This window comes from Erythrolamprus reginae, chromosome 6, assembly GCF_031021105.1.
Source record: "Erythrolamprus reginae isolate rEryReg1 chromosome 6, rEryReg1.hap1, whole genome shotgun sequence".
NCBI lineage: Eukaryota > Metazoa > Chordata > Lepidosauria > Squamata > Dipsadidae > Erythrolamprus > Erythrolamprus reginae.
Window position 1 is genome coordinate 7,978,086 of NC_091955.1, and position 24,056 is coordinate 8,002,141.

General features: G+C 41.7%; 1 protein-coding gene across 2 annotated transcripts in view; it reads left to right on the plus strand.

Moving 5' to 3' along the window:
- The window catches only part of CCDC146 (coiled-coil domain containing 146), a 123,989-nt gene that overhangs the window by 99,296 nt on the left and 637 nt on the right, over positions 1-24,056 (plus strand). For both annotated transcript variants that reach the window (XM_070755190.1, XM_070755192.1), the window contains exons 12-18: positions 1,825-1,913; positions 3,321-3,485; positions 6,879-7,103; positions 9,085-9,313; positions 17,695-17,823; positions 18,564-18,701; positions 20,395-20,643. In XM_070755190.1, the coding sequence (XP_070611291.1) occupies positions 1,825-1,913; positions 3,321-3,485; positions 6,879-7,103; positions 9,085-9,313; positions 17,695-17,823; positions 18,564-18,701; positions 20,395-20,643 (1,224 nt within the window). The remainder of the gene's footprint in view (positions 1-1,824; positions 1,914-3,320; positions 3,486-6,878; positions 7,104-9,084; positions 9,314-17,694; positions 17,824-18,563; positions 18,702-20,394; positions 20,644-24,056) is intronic.

The window sequence follows — 24,056 nt, forward strand, 5'->3', positions numbered from 1 at the left end:
TTTTTTAAAAAAATTTATTAGATTTGTTATGAATTGTCTGATTGTATGCTGTGAGCTGCCCCGAGTCTACAGAGAGGGGCGGCATACAAATCTAATAAATAAATAAATAAAATAAATAAGTGATAAATCATGATCATAGTCATCATAAAAATGCTTTTGTCATAAATCACCAGATACAACACTTGGTGATAGTCATAGTATACAAAATAAATTGTACTAGGTGTTCTGTCGGGCTCTCTGATAGACTCCTCCCAAAAATTCACAGGTACAAATTTCAGACACACACACGTTTGAAAATTCAAAACAATGTTCTTTATAATGAAAATTCATTTAAACCAAGCCCTCTTTTGGTATAGCCAAGAGCACTCGTCTCCAACCAAACTGGTAATTTGTACAAGTCCCTTATCAGTTCTGTGATACTTAGCTTGCAGCTGTGAGGCAATTCACAGTCCTTCTTCTTTCACAAAGTGACACACACTTGGCTCTGGTTTAGTTTCAAAGCGGGGAAAAATCAGCACACAAAAGGTCAAAGTCAGTAAAGCAGTCACGAAACACAACGATCAGATAATCCTCCACAATGGCCAAACCCACAGGCTGCTATTTATAGCAGCCTCACTAATGACCACAGCCCCACCCAACCACAGGTGGCCTCATTTTCCTTGATAATAATCTCTCAGTTGTTGCTGCCTATGCATCGCTCTCCGCATGCGTGGCTGTATCATTAACTCTTGTTCTGAATCCAAGGAGGAGCTAGATAATTTATCTCCTTCTGAGCTGTCTGCCCCACTCTCCTCCTCCCTGTCACTCATGTCTTCTTGGTCAGAGGAGCCTTCATCATCAGATTCCACCGGGGGGCAAAACAGGCCTGCGGCATGTGGATGTCTCCCCCACATCCACAGTCCTTGGGGCAGGAGCTGGGCCAGAGCTAACCACAACACTAGGTAACTCAGTAAAACAATATAAATCATAAAGGTACAAGCAACAAAGTTATAATCCCAAGTAGAAAAGGAAATAGTTAATAGGAAGGAATGGAAAAAGAATAGTAATGCAGTCTTAGTGAATAGTTTGATGGTGATAAGAGAGTTATTTGTTTAGCAGAGGGATGGCGTTCGGGAAAAAACTGTCCTTGTTTCTAGATGTTCTGATCCACAGTGTCCTATAACGTCATGTTGAGAGTAGGAGTTGAAAACATTTCTGTCCAGGATGCGAGGTGTCAGTAAATCTTTTCACAGCCCATAAGTCTGTCTGTAGGCATCTTTTCTGTCTAATCAGATAATTTACAAATTGCAAATGGTCTGATCAGAGAGAAAGGATGTTTTTTTTTAAAAAAGAGATTGAATCCAGCTGGAATGAGTCCGCTTTGTGTGCTTCTGGTTTTGATTTTTTTTATTATTATTATTATTATTATTATTATTATTATTATTATTATTATTTATTGGATTTGTATGCCGCCCCTCTCCAGAGACTTGGGGCAGCTAACAGCAATAATAAGACAGCGTATAATAATAATCCAACACTAAAAACAATTAAAACCCATTATTATAAAAACCAAACATACATACAGACATACCATGCATAAAATTGTAAAGGCCTAGGGGGAAAGGGAATCTCAATTCCCCCATGCCTGGCGGCAGAGGTGGGTTTTAAGTAGCTTACAAAAGGCAAGGAGGGTGGGGGCAATTTTAATCTCTGGGGGGAGTTGGTTCCAGAGGGCCGGGGCCGCCACAGAGAAGGCTCTTTCCCTGGGTCCCGCCAAGCGGCATTGTTTAGTTGATGGGACAACTAAACAAACTTTAATGATCCACTGCTGTTTCTGTTTTGCAGGTGCGTCTGAATAACATTATGGCAGAAATAAAAACGAAAGACTTTGAAATTAGGGAGCGTACGAAGAAACAGAGAGAAATCCACAAACAGTAAGGAAATGCTTTCTTTCTTTCTTTTAATATATTTTATTAGTTTTTTTCAAAGTAACAAACACAACAAACAAAACATATAACACTTAATGGAGCTACAGTCGCTCCGCTCAAGATAGAAGTCTTCATATGAAAATAAAAAGTTTATCCATAAAATACATATTATTATATAGAATAAAAATATCAATCTTAATATATAAATCTAAATCTATATCAAAATTTATAAAGATATATATGAAAAAAGAAAAAAGTTTTATGAAAAGACAGAGAAAAAAAAAGGAAAAGAAAAGAGATGGAAGAGATTTATATTCATACTAATAATTACCGTCTTATACAATTCTAATACTAAATTCAAATATGCAAAATAATATAGCAACACGCTTATCTCTTATTCCTTATTTCCCACCAAATATATACTTTCTGCCAGATATCATAAAATTCTGATTCTTCTTGATTATTTAACCGTCTCGTCATCATATCTAATTCAGCACAGTCTAAAATCTTCTTAAGAATATCTGTTTCTTTTGGAATCTCAATATCTTCCCATTATAAAAAAGATATATATTACTTAATAGTTCATATATAAGTAGCAGCCAGGATAGTTTTTGTTCTGTCTGGGTTCCCCAAGACGTCAACACCAAATAAAAAGAGTATCCAGACACGCTGGTAAAAAGCAAAGTCATTTTATATCTTTGAAAACCAACACAGATAACAAAAACTGTTCTTACAAACTGGAATGCTATGAAGCTTCACAGAAGAGTCACGACGGCCAGACAATACAACAGGCTTCTTGCTGGCACACACACCACTGTAGATAATAAAAACCCATGCCTCCCCGAAGTTTTCAGCCTTCGAGGCCACAAGTCAGAATCAGAGATGCCAAGGATTGAAGCAAGGTCACAGGACTCCCAAAAGATAACTCTCCACAATACAGGAAGGGCGGGCCTGCCTTTTCAACCTTTCTGAGGAGAACCACACCCAAACCCAGCTTTTGCCTATTAGGGATGGAAATACCTGGCTAATTGTCCCCTTCTTTGTGCTGCCCTTCTCTGCCTCATATCTATGATGGCTTGTGCGTTCTCATCTAATGACTCCAGGCTACTCGCTGGGGAGAGCTCCCCACGGGGGTCTCAGGCTGTTCCCCCTCCTCCTCGTCCTGACATTCCTCTTCCCCGTCTGCCTGGTCCTCCTCCTCCTCCTGTTCCTCGTCCTCCCCCTCTGAGCATGGAGCCGGCAGAGTTCCAGCCGTTCCCTGAGGAGCCTCAGACTGAATCACAACAGTTTTCGCACAAAAAAATAAGGAAATGGTTTCAATGGGTTTGCTGGCATTATATTGGGGGGTGAGGGCAAAGGAAGTTGATGCATTAACTTTTTCCTTCAAATATTTTTTTGGGGGGGTTGTTACAGAATGAAAGAATTTGCCAAGCTGTATGACATCGTGCGGCACGAGAGAAACAAGCTGGTCAACCTCGTGCACAGCGCTCGCCAGAAAACCAATGAAATTAAAGACAAAGTCAAAATGCTGGATAATGAGATGGAGATCTTAAGGAACAACGCTGTGATTAAGGAGAGGTGAGTACCAGGGGTGGGTTCTAACTTACCGCGCTTCCTCCCGTGCCACATGGCTGCATGCACATCGCGCATCACTTTTTTATTTTATTTATTTATTTATTCTTTGTCCAATATACAATACATATGGAAGAGAATAGACATTAAGTAATATATTAGATTAGATTAGATTAGATTTATTGGATTTATATGCCGCCCCTCTCCGAAAACTCGGGGCGGCTCACAATAATAAAAAACAGTACACAATAACAAATCCAATGCCCACCAATCTAATTACAATTTAAAATTAGTAATTTCATAAAACAATCCCAATACATATAAAAAACAGGCACACAGTCAATCAATCAACAAAACAGCATGGGCAAGGGGGAGGTGTTTTAGTTCCCCCATGCCTGACGGCAGAGGTGGGTCTTAAGGAGTTTACGAAAGGCAGAGAGGGTGGGGGCAATCCTAATCTCAGGGGGGAGCTGGTTCCAGAGGGTCGGGGCCCCCACAGAGAAGGCTCTTCCCCTGGGTCCCGCCAGACGACATTGTTCAGTCGACGGGACCCGAAGAAGGCCGACTCTGTGGGACCTAACCGGTCGCTGGTATTCGTGCGGCAGGAGGCGGTCCCGAAGATATTCTGGTCCGGTGCCATGAAGGGCTTTATAGGTCATAACCAACATTATATATAAAGATAGAAAGTAAAAAAGAAGAGAAGTAGATGGGAGGGAGAGAATATATATGATATAAGAGATAGGGAGAGAATATATATGATATATATATAATATATATAAATATATATATATATAGAGAGAGAGATAAGGAGAGAATATATATGATATATGATATAAGGAAAGGCAATTAGACAGGGGACGATAGGCACATCAGTGCACTTATATACGCCCCTTACTGGCCTCTTAGGAACCTGGAGAGGTCAATCGTGGCTGCACAGCACAGCGTGCGCATGCGCAGTGCCGAAACCTTTGCTCCTGCACATGCGCAGAAGCAAAAAATAGCCCCCAAAAAGCCCCAAACAAGATGGTGACTTCTGCACATGCACAGAAGAAAAAACCCGCAAAAAAGTTCCAAACAACCCCATTCCCCCCAAAAGAATTTCCTCCAAAATGGCGGCATCCACGAACCGGCACTTACAGAACCCACTCGGTGATGTCACCATCAGTTTGCTATCGATTCTATCAGACCGGTGTGAACCGGGAGGAACTCATCTCTGTCTGGAACACAGCAACAGTCCTAAGTCCAAGTCAGTGGCCAAGCATCTGAATTTTGGTTGTGGAGATGCTGCAATGGTTTGAAATGTGACAAACGAACTGTTCTGTCGGGGTCTCTGGTAGACTCCTCCCAAAAATTCACAGGTACAAATTTCAGACACACACACACGTTTGAAAATTCAAAACAATGTTCTTTATAATGAAAATTCACTTAAACTAAGCCCTCTTTTGGTATAGCAAAGAGCACTGGTCTCCAAACAAACTGGTAATTTGTACAAGTCCCTTATCAGTTCTGTGATACTTAGCTTGCAGCTGTGAGGCAATTCACAGTCCTTCTTCTTTCAGAAAGTGAAACACACTTTGCTCTGGTTTAGTTTCAAAGCGGGGAAAAATCAGCACCCAAAAGGTCAAAGTCAGTAAAGCAGTCACGAAACACAACGATCAGATGATCCTCCACAATGGCCAAACCCACAGGCTGCTCTTTATAGCAGCCTCACTAATGACCACAGCCCCACCCAACCACAGGTGGCCTCATTTTCTTTGATAGTAATCTCTCAGTTGTTGCTGCCTATGCATCGCTCTCCACATGCGTGGCTGTATTTTTTTTTAAAATTTATTTATTTATTGATTGTTTGGATTTGTATGCCGCCCCTCTCCGCAGACTCGGGGCGGCTAGCAACAACAATAAAACAGTATATAACAAATCCAATACTAAATACAGTTAAAAGCCCAATTATATAAAAACCAATCATACATACAGACATACCATGCATAAAATTGTAAAGGCCTAGGGGGAAAGTATATCTCAGTTCCCCCAAGCCTGGTGGCAGAGGTGGGTTTTAAGCAACTTTCGAAAGGCAAGGAGGGTGGGGGCAATTCTAATCTCTGTATCCTTAGCTCTTGTTCCGAATCCAAGGAGGAGCTAGATAATTGATCTCCTTCTGAGCTGTCTGCCACACTCTCCTCCTCCCTATCACTCATGACTTCTTGGTCAGAGGAGCCTTCATTAGTAGATTCCACCGGGGGGCAAAACAGGCCTGCGGCATAGAAACATAGAAACATAGAAGTCTGACGGCAGAAAAAGACCTCCTGGTCCATCTAGTCTGCCCTTATACTATTTTCTGTATTTTATCTTAGGATGGATATATGTTTATCCCAGGCATGTTTAAATTCAGTTACTGTGGATTTATCTACCACGTCTGCTGGAAGTTTGTTCCAAGGATCTACTACTCTTTCAGTAAAATAATATTTTCTCATGTTGCTTTTGATCTTTCCCCCAACTAACTTCAGATTGTGTCCACTTGTTCTTGGGTTCACTTTCCTATTAAAAACACTTCCCTCCTGGACCTTATTTAACCCTTTAATCTATTTAAATTTTTCGATCATGTCCCCCCTTTTCCTTCTGTCCTCCAGACTATACAGATTGAGTTCATGAAGTCTTTCCTGATACGTTTTATGCTTAAGACCTTCCACCATTCTTGTAGCCCGTCTTTGGACCCGTTCAACTTTGTCAATATCTTTTTGTAGCTGAGGTCTCCAGAACTGAACACAGTATTCCAAATGTGGTCTCACCAGCATTCTATATAGCGGGATCATAATCTCCCTCTTCCTGCTTGTTATACCTCTAGCTATGCAGCCAAGCATCCTACTTGCTTTCCCTACCGCCTGACTGCACTGTTCACCCATTTTGACACTGTCAGAAATCACTACCCCTAAATCCTTTTCTTCTGAAGTATTTTCTAACACAGAACTGCCAATACAATACTCAGATTGAGGATTCCTTTTCCCCAAGTGCATTATTTTACACTTGGAAACATTAAACTGCAGTTTCCATTGCTTTGACCATTTATCTAGTAAAGCTAAATCATTTGCCATATTACAGACCCCTCCAGGAATATCAACCCTATTGCACACTTTAGAGTCATCGGCAAATAGGCAAACCTTCCCTACCAAACCTTCCCCTATGTCACTCACAAACATATTAAAAAGAATAGGACCCAGAACAGACCCTTGTGGCACACCGCTTTTAACCTGACTCTGCTCAGAATACTCGCATGTGGATGTCTCCCACACATCCACAGTCCTTGGGGCAGGAGCTGGGCCAGAGCTAAGCACAACACCCGAGGTGGACAAGGAGCGCTCACAACAGGTGCCACCGCGGCTCTCACGTTTTTGTTGCCTTCAGAAAACTGCAAAAATACCAGCTGAAGTATTCCAACAAGGTGGCCATCAAGGACAGCATTCAGAGCGATGTCAGCAAGGTCTGTCAAATCGTCCAAGATATGAAGGAGAAACGGGAGCAGCAGCTGATGAACGTCGAGCGGCTGACCAACACGCTCACCCGGATCGAGGAAGAAATGGTCCAGTTGCGCAAGACGTACGAGAAGGCCGTCCAGAGACGAAATGAAAGGTATGGAGGCGGGCGGAGGGCGGGGCTTGAATGCCTATGCTGGCAGAGTTACAGGGAGTGACTCCTGTATACCGGGAGTATAACTCCGCCGATTATGATTCTTTATAATTCTAAAGAAATAATAATTTATTTCTTTATCATTATACATTATATATAATTTATTTCTTTATTGGATTTTTATGCCGCCCCTCTCCGAAGACCCGGGGCAGCTTGCAACATCTAAAAAATATTGATTTACAATAAAATTAATCCAATTCATATAAAATTTCATGATTATCTAAAATTAAAAAGTCAGTCTCCCATTTTTTACAATGATCACAGGATCATTCGTTGGCCAGGGGCCAAGATACTGACGACAATCAGGTTGCAGCACAATTAGCAAACCCATGATTACATGCTTATTATGGCTTACCTTAGCCTTCCCACAGTTACTGTTATGATTCAGTCTGAGGCTCCTCAGGGAACGGCTGGAACTCTGCCGGCTCCATGCTCAGAGGGGGAGGACGAGGAACAGGAGGAGGAGGAGGACCAGGCAAACAGGGAAGAGGAATGTCAGGACGAGGAGGAGGGAGAACAGCCTGAGACCCCCGGGGGGAGCTCTCCCCAGCGAGTAGCCTGGAGTCATTAGATGAGAACGCACAAGCCATCATTGATATGAGGCAGAGAAGAGCAGCACAACGAAGGGGACAATTAGCCAGGTATTTCCATCCCTAATAGGCAACAGCTGGGTTTGGGTGTGGTTCTCCTCAGAAAGGTTGAAGAGGCAGGCCCGCCCTTCCTGTATTGTGGAGAGTTATCTTTTGGGAGTCCTGTGACCTTGCTTCGATCCTTGGCGTCTCTGATTCTGGCTTGTGGCCTCGAAGGCTGAAAACTTCAGGGAGGCGTGGGTTTTATTATCTACAGTGGTGTGTGTGCCAGCAAGAAGCCTGTTATATTGTCTGGCCGTCGTGACTCTTCTGTAAAGCTTCATAGCATTCCAGTTTGTAAGAACAGTTTTTGTTATCTGTGTTTGTTTTCAAAGATATAAAATGACTTTGATTTTTACCAGCGTGTCTGGCTACTCTTTTTAGTTGGTGTTGACGTCTGGGGGAACCCAGACAGAACAAGTTACATACCATTTTCTTCCATTGGAATATTACTTCAGAAATAAACTTATTTCTGACAAATACGGCTTCCCCGTCGACTTTGCTTGTCAGATCACATGACTGCGGGACGCAGTGACTGTCATAAGGATGAACCAGTTGTCAAGCAACTGAATTTCAATCACGTGATCTAGGGGATGCTACAAAGTGGAAAACGGTCCTAAATTTTATTTATTTATTTATTTATTTTGTCCAATACACAATGAGGGTTTTAGTGGGTATATATCTATATACACATAGTAAAATACATGATGAAGGTTATAGAGAAGATACTCATAGTAAAATATATCTAAGAAATAATAGAAAAGAAGGTATCGTAAGAGAACATAGCAATGAAAGAATAGAAGAAGAGATATAGGAATAGAAGAAAGGGATAGGAGATATAGGAGAGCAATAGGACAGGGGACGGAAGGCACTCTAGTGCACTTGCACTCGCCCCTTACTGACCTCTTAGGAATCTGGATAGGTCAAACGTAGATAATCTAAGGGTAAAGTGTTGGGGGTTTGGGGATGACACTATGGAGTCCGGTAATGAGTTCCACGCTTCGACAACTCGGTTACTGAAGTCATATTTTTTACAGTCAAGTTTGGAGCGGTTAATATTAAGTTTAAATCTGTTGTGTGCTCTTGTGTTGTTGTGGTTGAAGCTGAAGTAGTCGCCGACAGGCAGGACATTGCAGCATATGATCCTTTTTCTAAGTGCCGTCGTAACTTTGAATGGCAACTAAGCAAACTGTGGTAGGTTGAGGACTACCTGTATTCAGCTTGAAGGGTAGCTGACAGTGAATCATATCTTTTATAACATACTTTTACAGTCCTCCCGTCGGGTTTCATTACAGTGGCGTTCAGCTCATCGAGCGCGAAGAGGAGGTGTGCATTTTTTACGAAAAGATAAACATCCAGGAGATGATGAGTCGAAACGGCGATATCGAGATCAACGTGATGGATGAGAAGATACGCTACTTGAAGCTGAAGATGATCGAGAAGAAGAGGCAGATTGAATTGTCCATCAAAATGTTGCCGACCAAGAGGACTCTCGATGCAGATTTAGTGGTCCTTCAAATTCAGGTATGCATGTGAAAGCAGATTTTCTGTTTCAAATGTTGAGATAACAAGCTGGGATTTTCTCCATCCGGTAAGTGGGTGAGAAGCTTCTCCCTGGTTGAGCTGTCATAATCTTTGCAGTTAGCGCTCAGAATGTGTTGTGGTTGGCTCGCAGCCAGGCCCTCTGGCAACGGACTTCGAGCCTGAAAAACTGGGGCCATCTGGACATGATCGGTCTGTGTGGCTGTTGGAGAAGTCAGATAGCGAGCTGGGGGAGGGGGGAGAGTCTAGGTGTGAGGAACCTAACGAGGCTATAAAAGCCCCAACTGAGGATTTGCAGCCCCCAACTGAGGATTTGCCAGGGTCTGGTGAGGAGGAAGAGGAGATAAGGGACCCGATTTTGAATGTATGAGTAAGAAGGATGCAGGGGAGGCAGGAGCAGTTAAGGAGGCTCAGAAAGAGGAAGTGAGCACAGCTGTGCATAGTCTGTACTCCCAGAGAGTATATAAGGGGGAGAAGTTGGAAGGTGCTCTTTGCAAAAAGCCAACATTCGTGTCTCTGGAGGAGAAGAGCATGTGGGAAGTGTTTTTGCCTGACAAACCTTGATACAGTACTGGAAACATAGAAGACTGACGGCAGAAAAAGACCTCATGGTCCATCTAGTCTGCCCTTATACTATTTCCTGTATTTTATCTAACAATGGATATATGTTTATCCCAGGCATGTTTAAATTCAGTTACTGTGGATTTACCAACCACGTCTGCTGGAAGTTTGTTCCAAGGATCTACTACTCTTTCAGTAAAATAATATTTTCTCATGTTGCTTTTGATCTTTCCCCCAACTAACTTCAGATTGTGTCCCCTTGTTCTTGTGTTCACTTTCCTATTAATAACACTTCCCTCCTGAACCTTATTTAACCCTTTAACATATTTAAATGTTTCGATCATGTCCCCCCTTTCCCTTCTGTCCTCCAGACTCTACAGATTGAGTTCATGAAGTCTTTCCTGATACGTTTTATGCTTAAGACCTTCCACCATTCTTGTAGCCCGTCTTTGGACCCGTTCAATTTTGTCAATATCTTTTTGTAGGTGAGGTCTCCAGAACTGAACACAGTATTCCAAATGTGGTCTCACCAGCGCTCTATATAAGGGGATCACAATCTCCCTCTTTCTGCTTGTTATACCTCTAGCTATGCAGCCAAGCATTCTACTTGCTTTTCCTACCGCCCGACCACACTGCTCACCCATTTTGAGACTGTCAGAAATCACTACCCCTAAATCCTTCTCTTCTAAAGTTTTTGCTAACACAGAACTGCCAATGCAATACTCAGATTGAGGATTTCTTTTCCCCAAGCGCATTATTTTACATTTGGAAACATTAAACTGCAGTTTCCATTGCTTTGACCATTTATCTAGTAAAGCTAAATCATTTACCATATTACAGACCCCTCCAGGAATATCAACCCTATTGCACACTTTAGAGTCATCGGCATTGGCTGAGAAGCAACTGAGTGGGATATCGTGGGATATCGGTGAAAATTGCCAAAAAAAATTGCTCGCGCTCTCGTCCTCGCACGAGATTTCACTTATTGTACATGTGCAGAAGCTGAATCTCATGCTGGACATGTGCACAACCGCGATGGCCTCGGAGGGCTCACCAGTAGCGCCAAGAGGAGGAAACCATTAGTGGATGATAGCCCCGTTGAAGGCAACAGCCCTATTGAAAGCACTAGGGGAATGTGCAGGTACCAGACTGACTTGGCTAGTTTCTAAGTGTGTGTGTGTCCTTGGTGGTAAGGCAGAAGACACACACTGAACAGGAAGGAAGTTAATAAAGCAGACAGTTGTGCTGACTGGCACTGTTTTCAGCCAGACAGTCGGCTCTCCAATTTCCTTCCTATTGCTAAGTATGTCAATGTGCCGTCTCTATGTTGGTTGAGGCAGGCAGGGTTCCCTCGAGTACCATTTGTTGGGAGTCAAGGGAAAGGGAGGTTTTTGCCTTCTCTTTCTGCTCAAGATCCCCATGGACAATTGGTGGGCCACTGTTTAACACAGAATGCTGGACTCAGTGGGCTTTGGCCTGATTCAGCATGGCTCTTCTTAGGTTCTTATGTTCTTAAATCAAATTTAATAAGGCATTTTTAAAATGGGGGAGTCTAGGGGCTAAATCATGTGATGAATGACTGAACGAACTAGGTATGTCTAATCCAGGGGTCGGCAACCCAACCTCGAATTAATGAGAAATTTCCTGACAGTGGGAACAATTAATCGGTGGGATAACTTGCCTCCAGAAGTTGTGAGTTTGGACAGCCATTTGTCCAGAATGGTGTAAGACAGGAGTCCCCAAACTTGGCAACTTTAAGATTTGTGAACTTCAACTTCCAATTCTGGGAGTTGAAGTCCACAAGTCTTAAAGTTGGCAAGTTTGAAGACCTCTGGTGTAAGGTCTATGGCTGGCTGGAGAATTCTGGGAGCTGAAGTCCACAAGTCTTAAAGTTGCCAAGTTTGAAGACCTCTGGTGTAAGGTCTATGGCTGGCTGGAGAATTCTGGGAGTTGAAGTCCACAAGTCTTAAAGTTGCCAAGTTTGAAGACCTTTGGTGTAAGGTCTATGGCTGGCTGGAGAATTCTGGGAGCTGAAGTCCACAGATCTTAAAGTTGGCAAGTTTGAAGATCTTTGGTGTAAGGTCTATGGCTGGATGGAGAATTCTGGGAGTTGAAGTCCACAAGTCTTAAAGTTGCCAAGTTTGAAGATCTTTGGTGTAAGGTCTATGGTTGGCTGGAGAATTCTGGGAGTTGAAGTCCACAAGTCTTAAAGTTGCCAAGTTTGAAGACCTCTGGTGTAAGGTCTATGGTTGGCTGGAGAATTCTGGGAGTTGAAGGCCACAAGTCTTAAGATTGCCAGAGTTGGTCCCCCTGGCATTTAATGTTCACTCCGAGGTCTAAGTAGATATGAGGTAGGAGGTTTTGTGCCCACTAATCAGTGGTGGGCAGTCACTTACCTCGCTACCTGGACGGTCCTCAGCACCCAGTGTGTGCGCGCCCACCGTACAAGATTTGGCTTCTGCGCATGGGCAGCAAGCCACGTCTTGTCAGATTTTAGAAACATAGAAACATAGAAGACTGACAGCAGAAAAAGACCTCATGGTCCATCTAGTCTGCCCTTATACTATTTCCTGTATTTTATCTTACAATGGATACAGGTTTATTCCAGGCATGTTTAAATTCAGTTACTGTGGATTTACCAACCACGTCTGCTGGAAGTTTGTTCCAAGGATCTACTACTCTTTCAGTAAAATAATATTTTCTCATGTTGCCTTTGATCTTTCCCCCGACTAACTTCAGATTGTGTCCCCTTGTTCTTGTGTTCACTTTCCTATTAAAAACACTTCCCTCCTGGACCTTATTTAACCCTTTAACATGTTTAAATCTTTTGATCATGTCCCCCCTTTTCCTTCTGTCCTCCAGACTATACAGATTGAGTTCATGAAGTCTTTCCTGATACGTTTTATGCTTAAGACCTTCCACCATTCTTGTAGCCCTTCTTTGGACACAGTATTCCAAATGTGGTCTCACCAGCGCTCTGTTCCGTGCATGGGCAGAAGCAAGAAACAGCAAAAATAGGCAAAATCTCATGAGCATAAATGAGATTTCGGCAATTTTCACCTGTATTTTTGCTTCTGCGCATACGCAGAAGCAAAAACTGGCAATTTTCACCGGAAATCTGTCAGTCGTGTGATTCCTGGGCCACTTCTGCTACCTGGATGGCATCCCCCCACGTGGGGTGAGAAGCCCATTACTGCCACCAATGCTTCTGCCTGTACATGGTACATTTGCTGATTTCTCCTCTAGAATTAGATCTTCGTGCCTCGGGGGCTGCTGTCCTGGAGCAGGATTTTGGAGGTTGCCCTTTCAATAAGAGAGGGAAACCCCTGCATTTGTGGTGGATAAATCTTTGCTCCGTGAATCTTGAAGCAGGATCGGTTTCTGTTCCGAAGAAGAAGCCTTAAGTTCCTTATTTGAGCTTTCCTTTAAAAAAGAAAAGAAAAAGGAGTTGTCGTGTGTTATGATCCGTTGTCTAGAAACCATTCTAACATAAGCCTACATGTACTTTCACTCCTACTGCTGTCAAACAATGGCTCAGGTCAACCAAACAATTCCACAGAAGAAAAAGTCTGTTTTCATTTCAGTCCTCGCGTTAAATAGTCAAGAACGGCTCGATTGTGGACAATCCTAATGAATAATCACTTTAATGTGAGTCATTAAAGTCGTGAGTCGTATGCTGCAGCTGCCAAAAAAGCCAACACAGTTCTAGGCTGCATTACTGAATCAAGATCACGTGAAGTACAAGAGTTATCTGGAAAGTAATAATTCATAATAATAATTTATTAGATTTGTATGCCGTCCCTCTCCGAAGAGGTTACAAGGGACGTAGCTCTCGTGGGCAATATTCGCGGAGGAAGTTGGCATTACTATCATGTAGCGGGAAGCCAGTGGAAGAGAATCCCAGTGACCGGTTAGGTCCCACAGAGTTGGCCTTCTCCGGGTCCTGTCGACTAAACAATATCATCTGGCGGGACCCAGGGGAAGAGCCTTCTCTGTGGCGGCCCCGACTCTCTGGAACCAGCTCCCCCCGGAGATTAGAATTGCCCCCACCCTCCTTGTCTTTCGTAAACTTCTTAAAACCCACCTCTGCTGCCAGGCATGGGGGAACTGAGACATCTCCCCGGGGCCTATACAGTTTATGCCTGGTATGTTTGTGTGTACGTTTTCTTTTTAATAAGGGGTTTTTAGTGACTTTTAATTATTAGATTTGTTATATATTGTGTTATTGTTGTTGTGAGCCGCCCCGAGTCTATGAAGAGGGGTGGCGTACAAAACTAATAAATAATAATAATAATAATAATAATAATAATAATAATAATAATAATAATAATGAGCGGTGCCAGTGGTCAGTAGATCATCGACTGGCGTTGCGGTGAAGGTTAGAGATTAGCGTCCTCATTCCACTTCCCTCCAAGTGCGAAGTGCACACTGTAATACGTTACCTGAATGCTGGAAGAGTGTAAATTCAGGGGGTTGGACTAGAAGACCTCCAAGATCCCTTTCAACTCTGTTGTTATCATTACACTGGGGAACAATTTGTAACACAATTTCTGTTGAGTTCCAAAAATCTGTTTGGAACCCATATCACATCTCAGACATTAACACCCTTGAAAATGTCCAAAGATACTTCACCAGAAGAGCCCTTCACTCCTCCACTCGAAACAGAATACCCTACGAGACTAGACTTTGAATCCTGGGCCTAGAAAGCCTAGAACTAAGACACCTTAAACATGATCTAAGTATTGCCCACAAGATCATATGCTGCAACATCCTGCCTGTCGGCGACTACTTCAGCTTCAACCACAACAACACAAGAGCACACAACAGATTTAAACTTAATATTAACCGCTCCAAACTTGACTGTAAAAAATATGACTTCTGTAATCGAGTTGTCGAAGCGTGGAACTCATTACCGGACTCCATAGTGTCATCCCCAAACCCCCAACACTTTACCCTTAGATTATCTACGGTTGACCTATCCAGATTCCTAAGAGGTCAGTAAGGGGCGAGTACAAGTGCTCTAGAGTGCCTTCCGTCCCCTGTCCTATTGCTCTCCTATATCTCCTATACCTTTCTTCTATTCCTATATCTCTTCTTGTATTCTTTCATTGATATGTTCTATCCCTATATCTTCTTTTCTATTCTTTCATAGATATATTTTACTATGAGTATCTCCTCTATAACCTTCATCATGTATTTTACTATGTGTATATATATTGTCGGCTGTCAATAAAATTAACTGCCTTGGAAATGGCCCTGGGTTGGGCCGAGAGGCAAAATAAGGAGCTGTGATGTTCCTTCAATACACCAGGGTGATTCGACACAAAAATATTTAACCTTTCCCTGGTGCTGAGCTGAAGGAATTGGATACTGTAGCCTAGAGGATAATTCTTTGCCTTACAAGGCAAAGGTTGCAGGTTCAAGTCCCAGTGGGTATGGCTAGCTGATGAGGCCAAAATAAGGCCAAATAGATCTATCCTAGTCTCCCTTAATTTTCAAATTCAGCAAAAAAACATGTGACATATATATATTTGTTTTCGTAGATTTTCACGGGTACAGGTATGACGGTCTTGGTATATTCGGGTTTCTTCCCGTGTAGGATTTGGAAATTTCTGGCAACGTTTCGACGAGGTCCCACTCGTCATCTTCAGGGTGGTGTTTCTGTCCTTGTTCTAAGGCAAACACTGCGAGACCTGAGCTGCCTTCCTTCTATAAATACTGGTGGCTGGGTGTGGTTTGATGGCTCAGCAATTGCCTGCTGTGTAGAAACTTCCTGGTGAGTCAGTGGGGTAACACCTGGGGTCATTGATGTAGCTGAAGTATGCTGGTTAGTTAATGGTTGTTGATTAGGCGTGATATCCTGAGTAGTTGGAGCTTGCAGGCTACTTGATTGTTTTGCAATGTGTGTTCTGAGTCTAGTTTCAGTTTTTATGGCTGGGTTACGTTTGAGGGCTGGTTTCCAGATGTCTGGTAGGCGGGAGGTATCATCCGGCTTGTTCATATTTTGGGGATGTTTTTCTATCTCGATGGCTTCCATGATTATTCTTTTGCTGTAGTGTTCTGTTTTGGAAATTAATTTAGTGCTGTCAAAATCAATTTCATGTCCTGTAGTTTTGAAGTGTTGGAAAAGGGAGGAGGTTTTTTCTTTTTTCCTTAATGCATTCTTATGTTCTGCAACACGTGCATTTACTCTCCTGTTGGTTTGTCCGATATATATACCCACTAAAACTCTTATTGTGTATTGGACAAAATAAATAAATGAATTAATCAATCAATTAATCAATCAATCAATTAATTAAATAAATAAATAAATATTAAAACGAATATGATCAATGAAAATAAAGTGGAAAAACTGATGGGAGAGGGTCAGAGGTTTTATGGCCAGTAGAATTCGAGGCTGAGTCATAAAGAATAAATTGGAATCATGACTTTGTCAGGGAGTTTTTATTGAGCCATTTCGTAAGTGTGTCCTGGAAACAGCGTACAGGATGGCAGGGACCAATTGGCAGCACATGTAAACATTGTATATTGCTGTCCAGCCAGACATTTAAGTGTTCGCCGAAACGATAACCCACATCCTGTTGTTTGGAGGTACCTGCACTTTTTTCCACTTAACACTTCACATTTTGTAGCATGGAGTGTACCGTTTGTCTGCTGGGGATCGTCACAAATATTTTGTCATTTTCCTGAAATGTGGCTGCCCAGCCAATTTTTAAAACAAAATGTTCTCGGGAAGGGACATATTATTATTTTTTTACCTTCTTTTCCCACGTTAGTTCTCTCCTTCCCCTTTGAGTCTATTTTGCTGAGGTTTTAATTTTTTGGTGGTGGTGGTGGTGGTGATGTTTACACCTTTTTCCTGTTAATGGCTGAGAACAGGAAGCAAGTGAATGGTGTAACTTTGCGAGGAAAATAAAAAGAGAAGTAGCAGCTCTTCAGAATGAATCACCTGCTGATTCTTTTGAGGAAATGTTCATTTTTGTGGCTTCTTGTGTTTTCTTAGAATTTGTTGTACCAAGAAAAAAAAAAACCCCAACCCCAGAAAGAAAGAAAGAAAGAAAGAAAGAAAGAAAACAGAGAGAGACAGAGGCAGACAGAAAGAGAAAGAAAAAAAGGAGAAAGGGAAAGAAAGAAAAATAAAAAGGGAGAAAGGGAACGAAAGAAAGAAAAGGGGAGAAGAGAAAGGAAGAGAAAGAGAAATAAAGAAAAAGAAAAAAAGAAAGAAAGAAAGAAAGAAAGAAAGAGGTTAGGTCCAAATAGTCTGTGAAAGAGAAACTCTAATTTTTCTAGTACAGTAATACCTCGTCTTACGAACCTAATTGGTTCCAGGGGGAGGTTCGTAAGATGAAAAGTTCGTAAGATGAAACATTGTTTCCCATAGGAAACAATATAAAATCAATTAATCCGTGCAACGAAAAAAACCCCGCAAAAAAACACCGCCACCCGGCTGTCACCTTTTAAAACAGCCAGGGGGCTTCCCAGCGTCCTCCTGAACCCAAACGCCAAACCCGAACTTCCGGGTTCGGCGTTCGGGAGGCCGCCGAGAAGCCTCCCGGCTGTTTTAAAAGGTGACAGCCAGGTGGCGGGGCTTCCCAGCAGTGGCGGCGGGTTCATAAGAAGGAAAAAGTTCATAAGAAGAGGCAAAAAAATTCTGAACCCCGGGTTCGTATCTCGGGTTGTTCGTAAGACGAGGGGTTCGTATCATGAGGTACCACTGTATTTTGTTTTGTAATGTTGACGAATACAAATGCCTCAGCTATCCAGCTGATAGGATCCATTTGTTGATTCTTTTTTAAAAACAGTTTTCACAGTGCAAGGACAAAATTAAAAGCCTGGAGAAGCTCTTTACCGACCCGGATCGTGAAAACAGAGTAAGAGCGTTGCCTGGAAAAGACCCCTCTATTCAAGAGCTCTTCAAAAAGATCGAAGAGGTAATGTCCATCCCGGCTTAAAAACCATTGCAGCAAATAACCATGTTTCCATATTAACCGGAATTTATTTATTTTTTTAAAAAGGGAGGGTAGGTAGGGAATGCATAAAACCCACGAAACTGCTTCCCAAAAAACCAATATGCCGGTGACCTATCCTGTTTTCCCGAAAATAAGACGTACCCCGAAAGTAAGGCATGTCAGAGGTTTTGCAGAATTTGCTAATATAAGGCACCCCCCGAAAATAAGGCGTCGTCAAGTTTACATACGGCTTCGGGGGCTCCTTTCCTCAGCGGTTCGTTTTGTTACCTCTAGCCGGCCTGGGGGGCTTCCCAACAACCTCCCGAACTGAACCCGGGGTTCAGCAAAATTTTGCCTCTTCTTACGAACTTTGTTCGAGTTACGAACCGGCGTTCGGGAGGCTTCTGGGAAGCCCCGCCGCCCGGCTGTTACCTTTTAAAACAGCTGCACGGCTTCCCAGCAGTCTCCGAACGCCGGTTCGTAACTCGAAAAAAGTTCGTAAGAAGAGGCAAAATTTTTCTGAACCCCAGGTTCGTATCACGAGTTGTTCGTAAGACGAGGGGTTCGTATCTTGAGGTACCACTGTATTTATCTGCTTTTATACATAGAATAGAAAATAGAATAGAATAGAATTAGTATATATCTGCTATTATACAGACTAGAGTATAGACTAGACTAGAAAATGGAATTAATCTGCATTTATCTGTTTGCTTTTTCTACAGTTGGAAATTCAACTGACTCGGCGAGAGGAAAGACTGCTGGAAAAGGACTTTGTTTATGAGCAAGTTACCCGAATGATTGAGAAAGTTAGCGTCAAGGCAGAAAACGGCAGGGAGGAGACATTAATCCTGGCTAAAAAGGTAGGGTGATCACAACTCGGTTTGATGATGACAGTTATCTATACAGGCAGTCCTCGACTTATGTTGTCGGGCTCTCTGGTAGAATCCTCCCAAAATTTCAGAGGTACAAATTTCAGACCCACAGACGTTTGAAAATTCAAAACAATGTTCTTTATAAAGAAAATTCACTTAAACGAAGCCCTCTTTTGGTATAGCCAAGAGCACTCATCTCCAAACAAACTGGTAATTTGTACAAGTCCCTTATCAGTTCTGTGATACTTAGCTTGCAGCTGTGAGGCAATTCAAAGTCCTTCTTTCACAAAGTGAAACACACTTTGCTCTGGTTTAGTTTCAAAGCGGGGAAAAATCAGCACACAAAAGGTCAAAGTCAGTAAAGCAGGCACGAAACACAACGATCAGATAATCCTCCACAATGGCCAAACCCACAGGCTGCTCTTTATAGCAGCCTCACTAATGGCCACAGCCCCATCCAACCACAGGTGGCCTCATTTTCTTTGATAATAATCTCTCAGTTGTTGCTGCCTATGCATCGCTCTCCGCATGCGTGGCTGTATCATTAACTCTTGTTCTGAATCCAAGGAGGAGCTAGATAATTGATCTCCTTCTGAGCTGTCTGCCACACTCCCCTCCTCCCTGTCACTCATGTCTTCTTGGTCAGAGGAGCCTTCACCAGCAGATTCCACCGGGGGCAAAACAGGCCTGCAGCATGTGGATGTCTCCCCCACATCCACAGTCCTTGGGGCAGGAGCTGGGCCAGAGCTAACCACAACAGACCACCGCAACACTCACTGGACAACCATTTGACTAGGATGATAAAAGGTCTCATGAGTGTGGGGAAGGATGGGTTGGGCTAGAAGACTTCTGAGATTCCTGTCCTGATCCTCTGATCAGAAATAAAGAACCACACATGCTGTTCAAACTTTGATCATAGGCAAAATCTCTTTGGTAAAGCAAATCACGCAATTCACTGGTTAATGCTAAGGAATTTCTTGCTTTCTCTCTAATGAGATGTAGAGCCGGAGGGCTATAAATCTTAGTTCTTGAAGTGTTTCTGGCAGCTTGGATAAAACTCACAGTTCATTAAACTTCGCAAAGCACAACACAGGCAGGAAGGAAAAGGATCTGAACACAGAAAGTCCTCTCAGCTTCGATTCTCCAGCACCCATGATGAGGAACGTTGTTCACCACGCCCACTTCCCCTTAGAACATCCCTTATATACTGCCAAGGCATGGCCAAATGTCCCATAGACCTGTTAACGCCAAGAACCTTTCCTTTTCATATATTCTTGCCTAGACACTGTTCTCCTTACTCGTGCATCTAACAGGGGGTCCTCCTCCTCTAATTCCCCATCGACCTCTGACTCACTCAATCCCATAACTGGGGGTTCTACAGTCTCTGGTGGTTCCCCAGTCTCTTAACTCCCCTACGCTCTGACTCTCGGGCTCAGATGGCAAGAACACAGGCCTGCAATGCCAGTACTCATCCATCTCCTGGTCCTCAAACTCTGTGACCAGCTGAGCTGGACATTGTTGTGAGTGCTCCTTGTCCACCTCTGGTCATGTCAGATTCTGAAGAGGATGAGCCTCTTGGTCCTCGAAATCCGTGACCAGCTCAGCCGGACATAAACCACTCACGGCGGTTCCCTTCCAGGCTGTATGATTCCATGTTCTTTGTTGCTATGATTCCTTCCAGATGAACGTGATGCAGGAGAAGATCAAGAGCACCACTCAGAAGATCATGGCTCTCATCGCAGAGCTGTCCATGCACCAGGCCTTCGCCATTAGGCTGCAGCAAGAGATGAGGGACAAAGAGCAGACCATCCTGTGCATCGTCTCCCGGCTGGCGAAAGGCCTCCCTCCCCCGAAGGAAATCGAGCAGGACTGGCTCAGGGTGCTACGGGATGAAAGAATGCACGAGATAGCAAGCGAAGCCAGAGCAAAGGTGAGCCTCACAACGAGAACGGAACGGAAGAGAAACTAGAACGGAGGGGAGGGGAGGGGAATGGGATAGAGTAGAGTAGAGTAGAGTAGAATAGAAAATGGAATAGAATGGAATAGAAATTAGAACGGAGTGGAGTGGAGTGAAATGAAATAAAGTAGAGTAGAGTAGAGTAGAATAGAATAGAAAATATGGAATGGAATAGAATGGATTAGAAATTAGAACGGAGTGGAGTGGAATGAAATGGAATAGAGTAGAGTAGAATAGAATAGAAAATATGGAATGGAATAGAATGGAATAAAAATTAGAACGGAGTGGAGTGGAATGAAATGGAGTAGAGTAGAGTAGAATAGAAAATATGGAATGGAATAGAAATTAGAACAGAGTGGAGTGGAATGAAATGGAATAGAGTAGAGTAGAGTAGAATAGAAAATATGGAATGGAATAGAATGGAATAGAAATTAGAACGGAGTGGAGTGGAATGAAATGGAATAGAGTAGAGTAGAATAGAAAATATGGAATGGAATAGAATGGAATAGAAATTAGAACGGAGTGGAGTGGAATGAAATGGAATAGAGTAGAGTAGAATAGAATAGAAAATATGGAATGGAATAGAATGGAATAAAAATTAGAACGGAGTGGAGTGGAATGAAATGGAGTAGAGTAGAGTAGAATAGAAATTATGGAATGGAATAGAAATTAGAACAGAGTGGAGTGGAATGAAATGGAATAGAGTAGAGTAGAGTAGAATAGAAAATATGGAATGGAATAGAATGGAATAGAAATTAGAACGGAGTGGAGTGGAATGAAATGGAATAGAGTAGAGTAGAATAGAAAATATGGAATGGAATAGAATGGATTAGAAATTAGAACGGAGTGGAGTGGAATGAAATGGAATAGAGTAGAGTAGAATAGAAAATATGGAATGGAATAAAATGGAATAGAAATTAGAACAGAGTGGAGTGGAATGGAATGAAATGGAATAGAGTAGAGTAGAGTAGAATAGAAAATATGGAATGGAATAGAATGGAATAGAAATTAGAACGGAGTGGAGTGGAATGGAATAGAGTAGAGTAGAGTAGAATAGAAAATATGGAATGGAATAGAATGGATTAGAAATTAGAACGGAGTGGAGTGGAATGAAATGGAATAGAGTAGAGTAGAATAGAATAGAAAATATGGAATGGAATAGAATGGAATAAAAATTAGAACGGAGTGGAGTGGAATGAAATGGAATAGAGTAGAGTAGAGTAGAATAGAAAATATGGAATGGAATAGAAATTAGAACAGAGTGGAGTGGAATGAAATGGAATAGAGTAGAGTAGAGTAGAATAGAAAATATGGAATGGAATAGAATGGAATAGAAGTTAGAACGGAGTGGAGTGGAATGAAATGGAGTAGAGTAGAGTAGAGTAGAATAGAAAATATGGAATGGAATAGAAATTAGAACAGAGTGGAGTGGAATGAAATGGAATAGAGTAGAGTAGAGTAGAATAGAAAATATGGAATGGAATAGAATGGAATAAAAATTAGAACGGAGTGGAGTGGAATGAAATGGAATAGAGTAGAGTAGAGTAGAATAGAAAATATGGAATGGAATAGAAATTAGAACAGAGTAGAGTGGAATGAAATGGAATAGAGTAGAGTAGAGTAGAATAGAAAATATGGAATGGAATAGAATGGAATAGAAGTTAGAACGGAGTGGAGTGGAATGAAATGGAATAGAGTAGAGTAGAGTAGAATAGAAAATATGGAATGGAATAAAAATTAGAACAGAGTGGAGTGGAATGAAATGGAATAGAGTAGAGTAGAGTAGAATAGAAAATATGGAATGGAATAGAATGGAATAGAAGTTAGAACGGAGTGGAGTGGAATGAAATGGAATAGAGTAGAGTAGAGTAGAATAGAAAATATGGAATGGAATAGAATGGAATAGAAGTTAGAACGGAGTGGAGTGGAATGAAATGGAATAGAGTAGAGTAGAATAGAAAATATGGAATGGAATAAAATGGAATAGAAATTAGAACAGAGTGGAGTGGAATGGAATGAAATGGAATAGAGTAGAGTAGAGTAGAATAGAAAATATGGAATGGAATAAAAATTAGAACAGAGTGGAGTGGAATGAAATGGAATAGAGTAGAGTAGAGTAGAATAGAAAATATGGAATGGAATAGAATGGAATAGAAGTTAGAACGGAGTGGAGTGGAATGAAATGGAATAGAGTAGAGTAGAGTAGAATAGAAAATATGGAATGGAATAGAAATTAGAACAGAGTGGAGTGGAATGAAATGGAATAGAGTAGAGTAGAGTAGAATAGAAAATATGGAATGGAATAGAATGGAATAGAAGTTAGAACGGAGTGGAGTGGAATGAAATGGAATAGAGTAGAGTAGAATAGAAAATATGGAATTGAATAGAATGGAATAGAAATTAGAACGGAGTGGAGTGGAATGGAATAGTGTAGAGTAGAATAGAAAATATGGAATGGAATAGAATGGAATAGAAATTAGAACGGAGTGGAATGGAATGGAATAGAGTAGAGTAGAGTAGAATAGAAAATATGGAATGGAATAGAATGGAATAGAAATTAGAACGGAGTGGAGTGGAATGGAATGGAATAGAGTAGAGTAGAGTAGAATAGAAAATATGGAATGGAATGAAATGGAATAGAAATTAGAACAGAGTGGAGTGGAATGGAATGGAGTAGAGTAGAATAGAAAATATGGAATGGAATAGAAATTGGAACGGAGTGGAGTAGAATGAAATGGAATAGAGTAGAGTAGAGTAGAATAGAAAATATGGAATGGAATAGAAATTAGAATGGAGTGGAGTGGAATGAAATGGAATAGAGTAGAGTAGAATAGAAAATATGGAATGGAATAGAATGGAATAGAAATTAGAACGGAGTGGAGTGGAATGAAATGGAATAGAGTAGAGTAGAATAGAGTAGAATAGAATAGAAAATATGGAATGGAATAGAAATTAGAACGGAGTGGAGTGGAATGAAATGGAATAGAATAGAAAATATGGAATGGAATGGAATAAGAATAGAACAGAGAAAATATGAAATGAATGGAATAGAAATTGGAACAGAGTGGAATGTAGTGGAGTAGAGAGTAGAGTAGAGTAGAGTAGAATAGAATAGAAAATATGGAATGGAATAGAATGGAATAGAAATTAGAACAGAGTAGAGTGTACTGGAGTAGGAGTAGATTAGAGTACAGTAAGAGTAGAGCAGAGTAGGAGTAGAGTAGAATAGAAAAGAAAATATGGAATGAGATAGAATGGAATAGAAATTAGAACGGAGTGGAGTGGAGTAGAGTAGAATAGAAAATATGGAATGAAATAAATGGAATAGAAATGAGAACAGAGTGGAATGGAATGGAGTGGAAATAGAAACAGAAGCAGAAATAGAA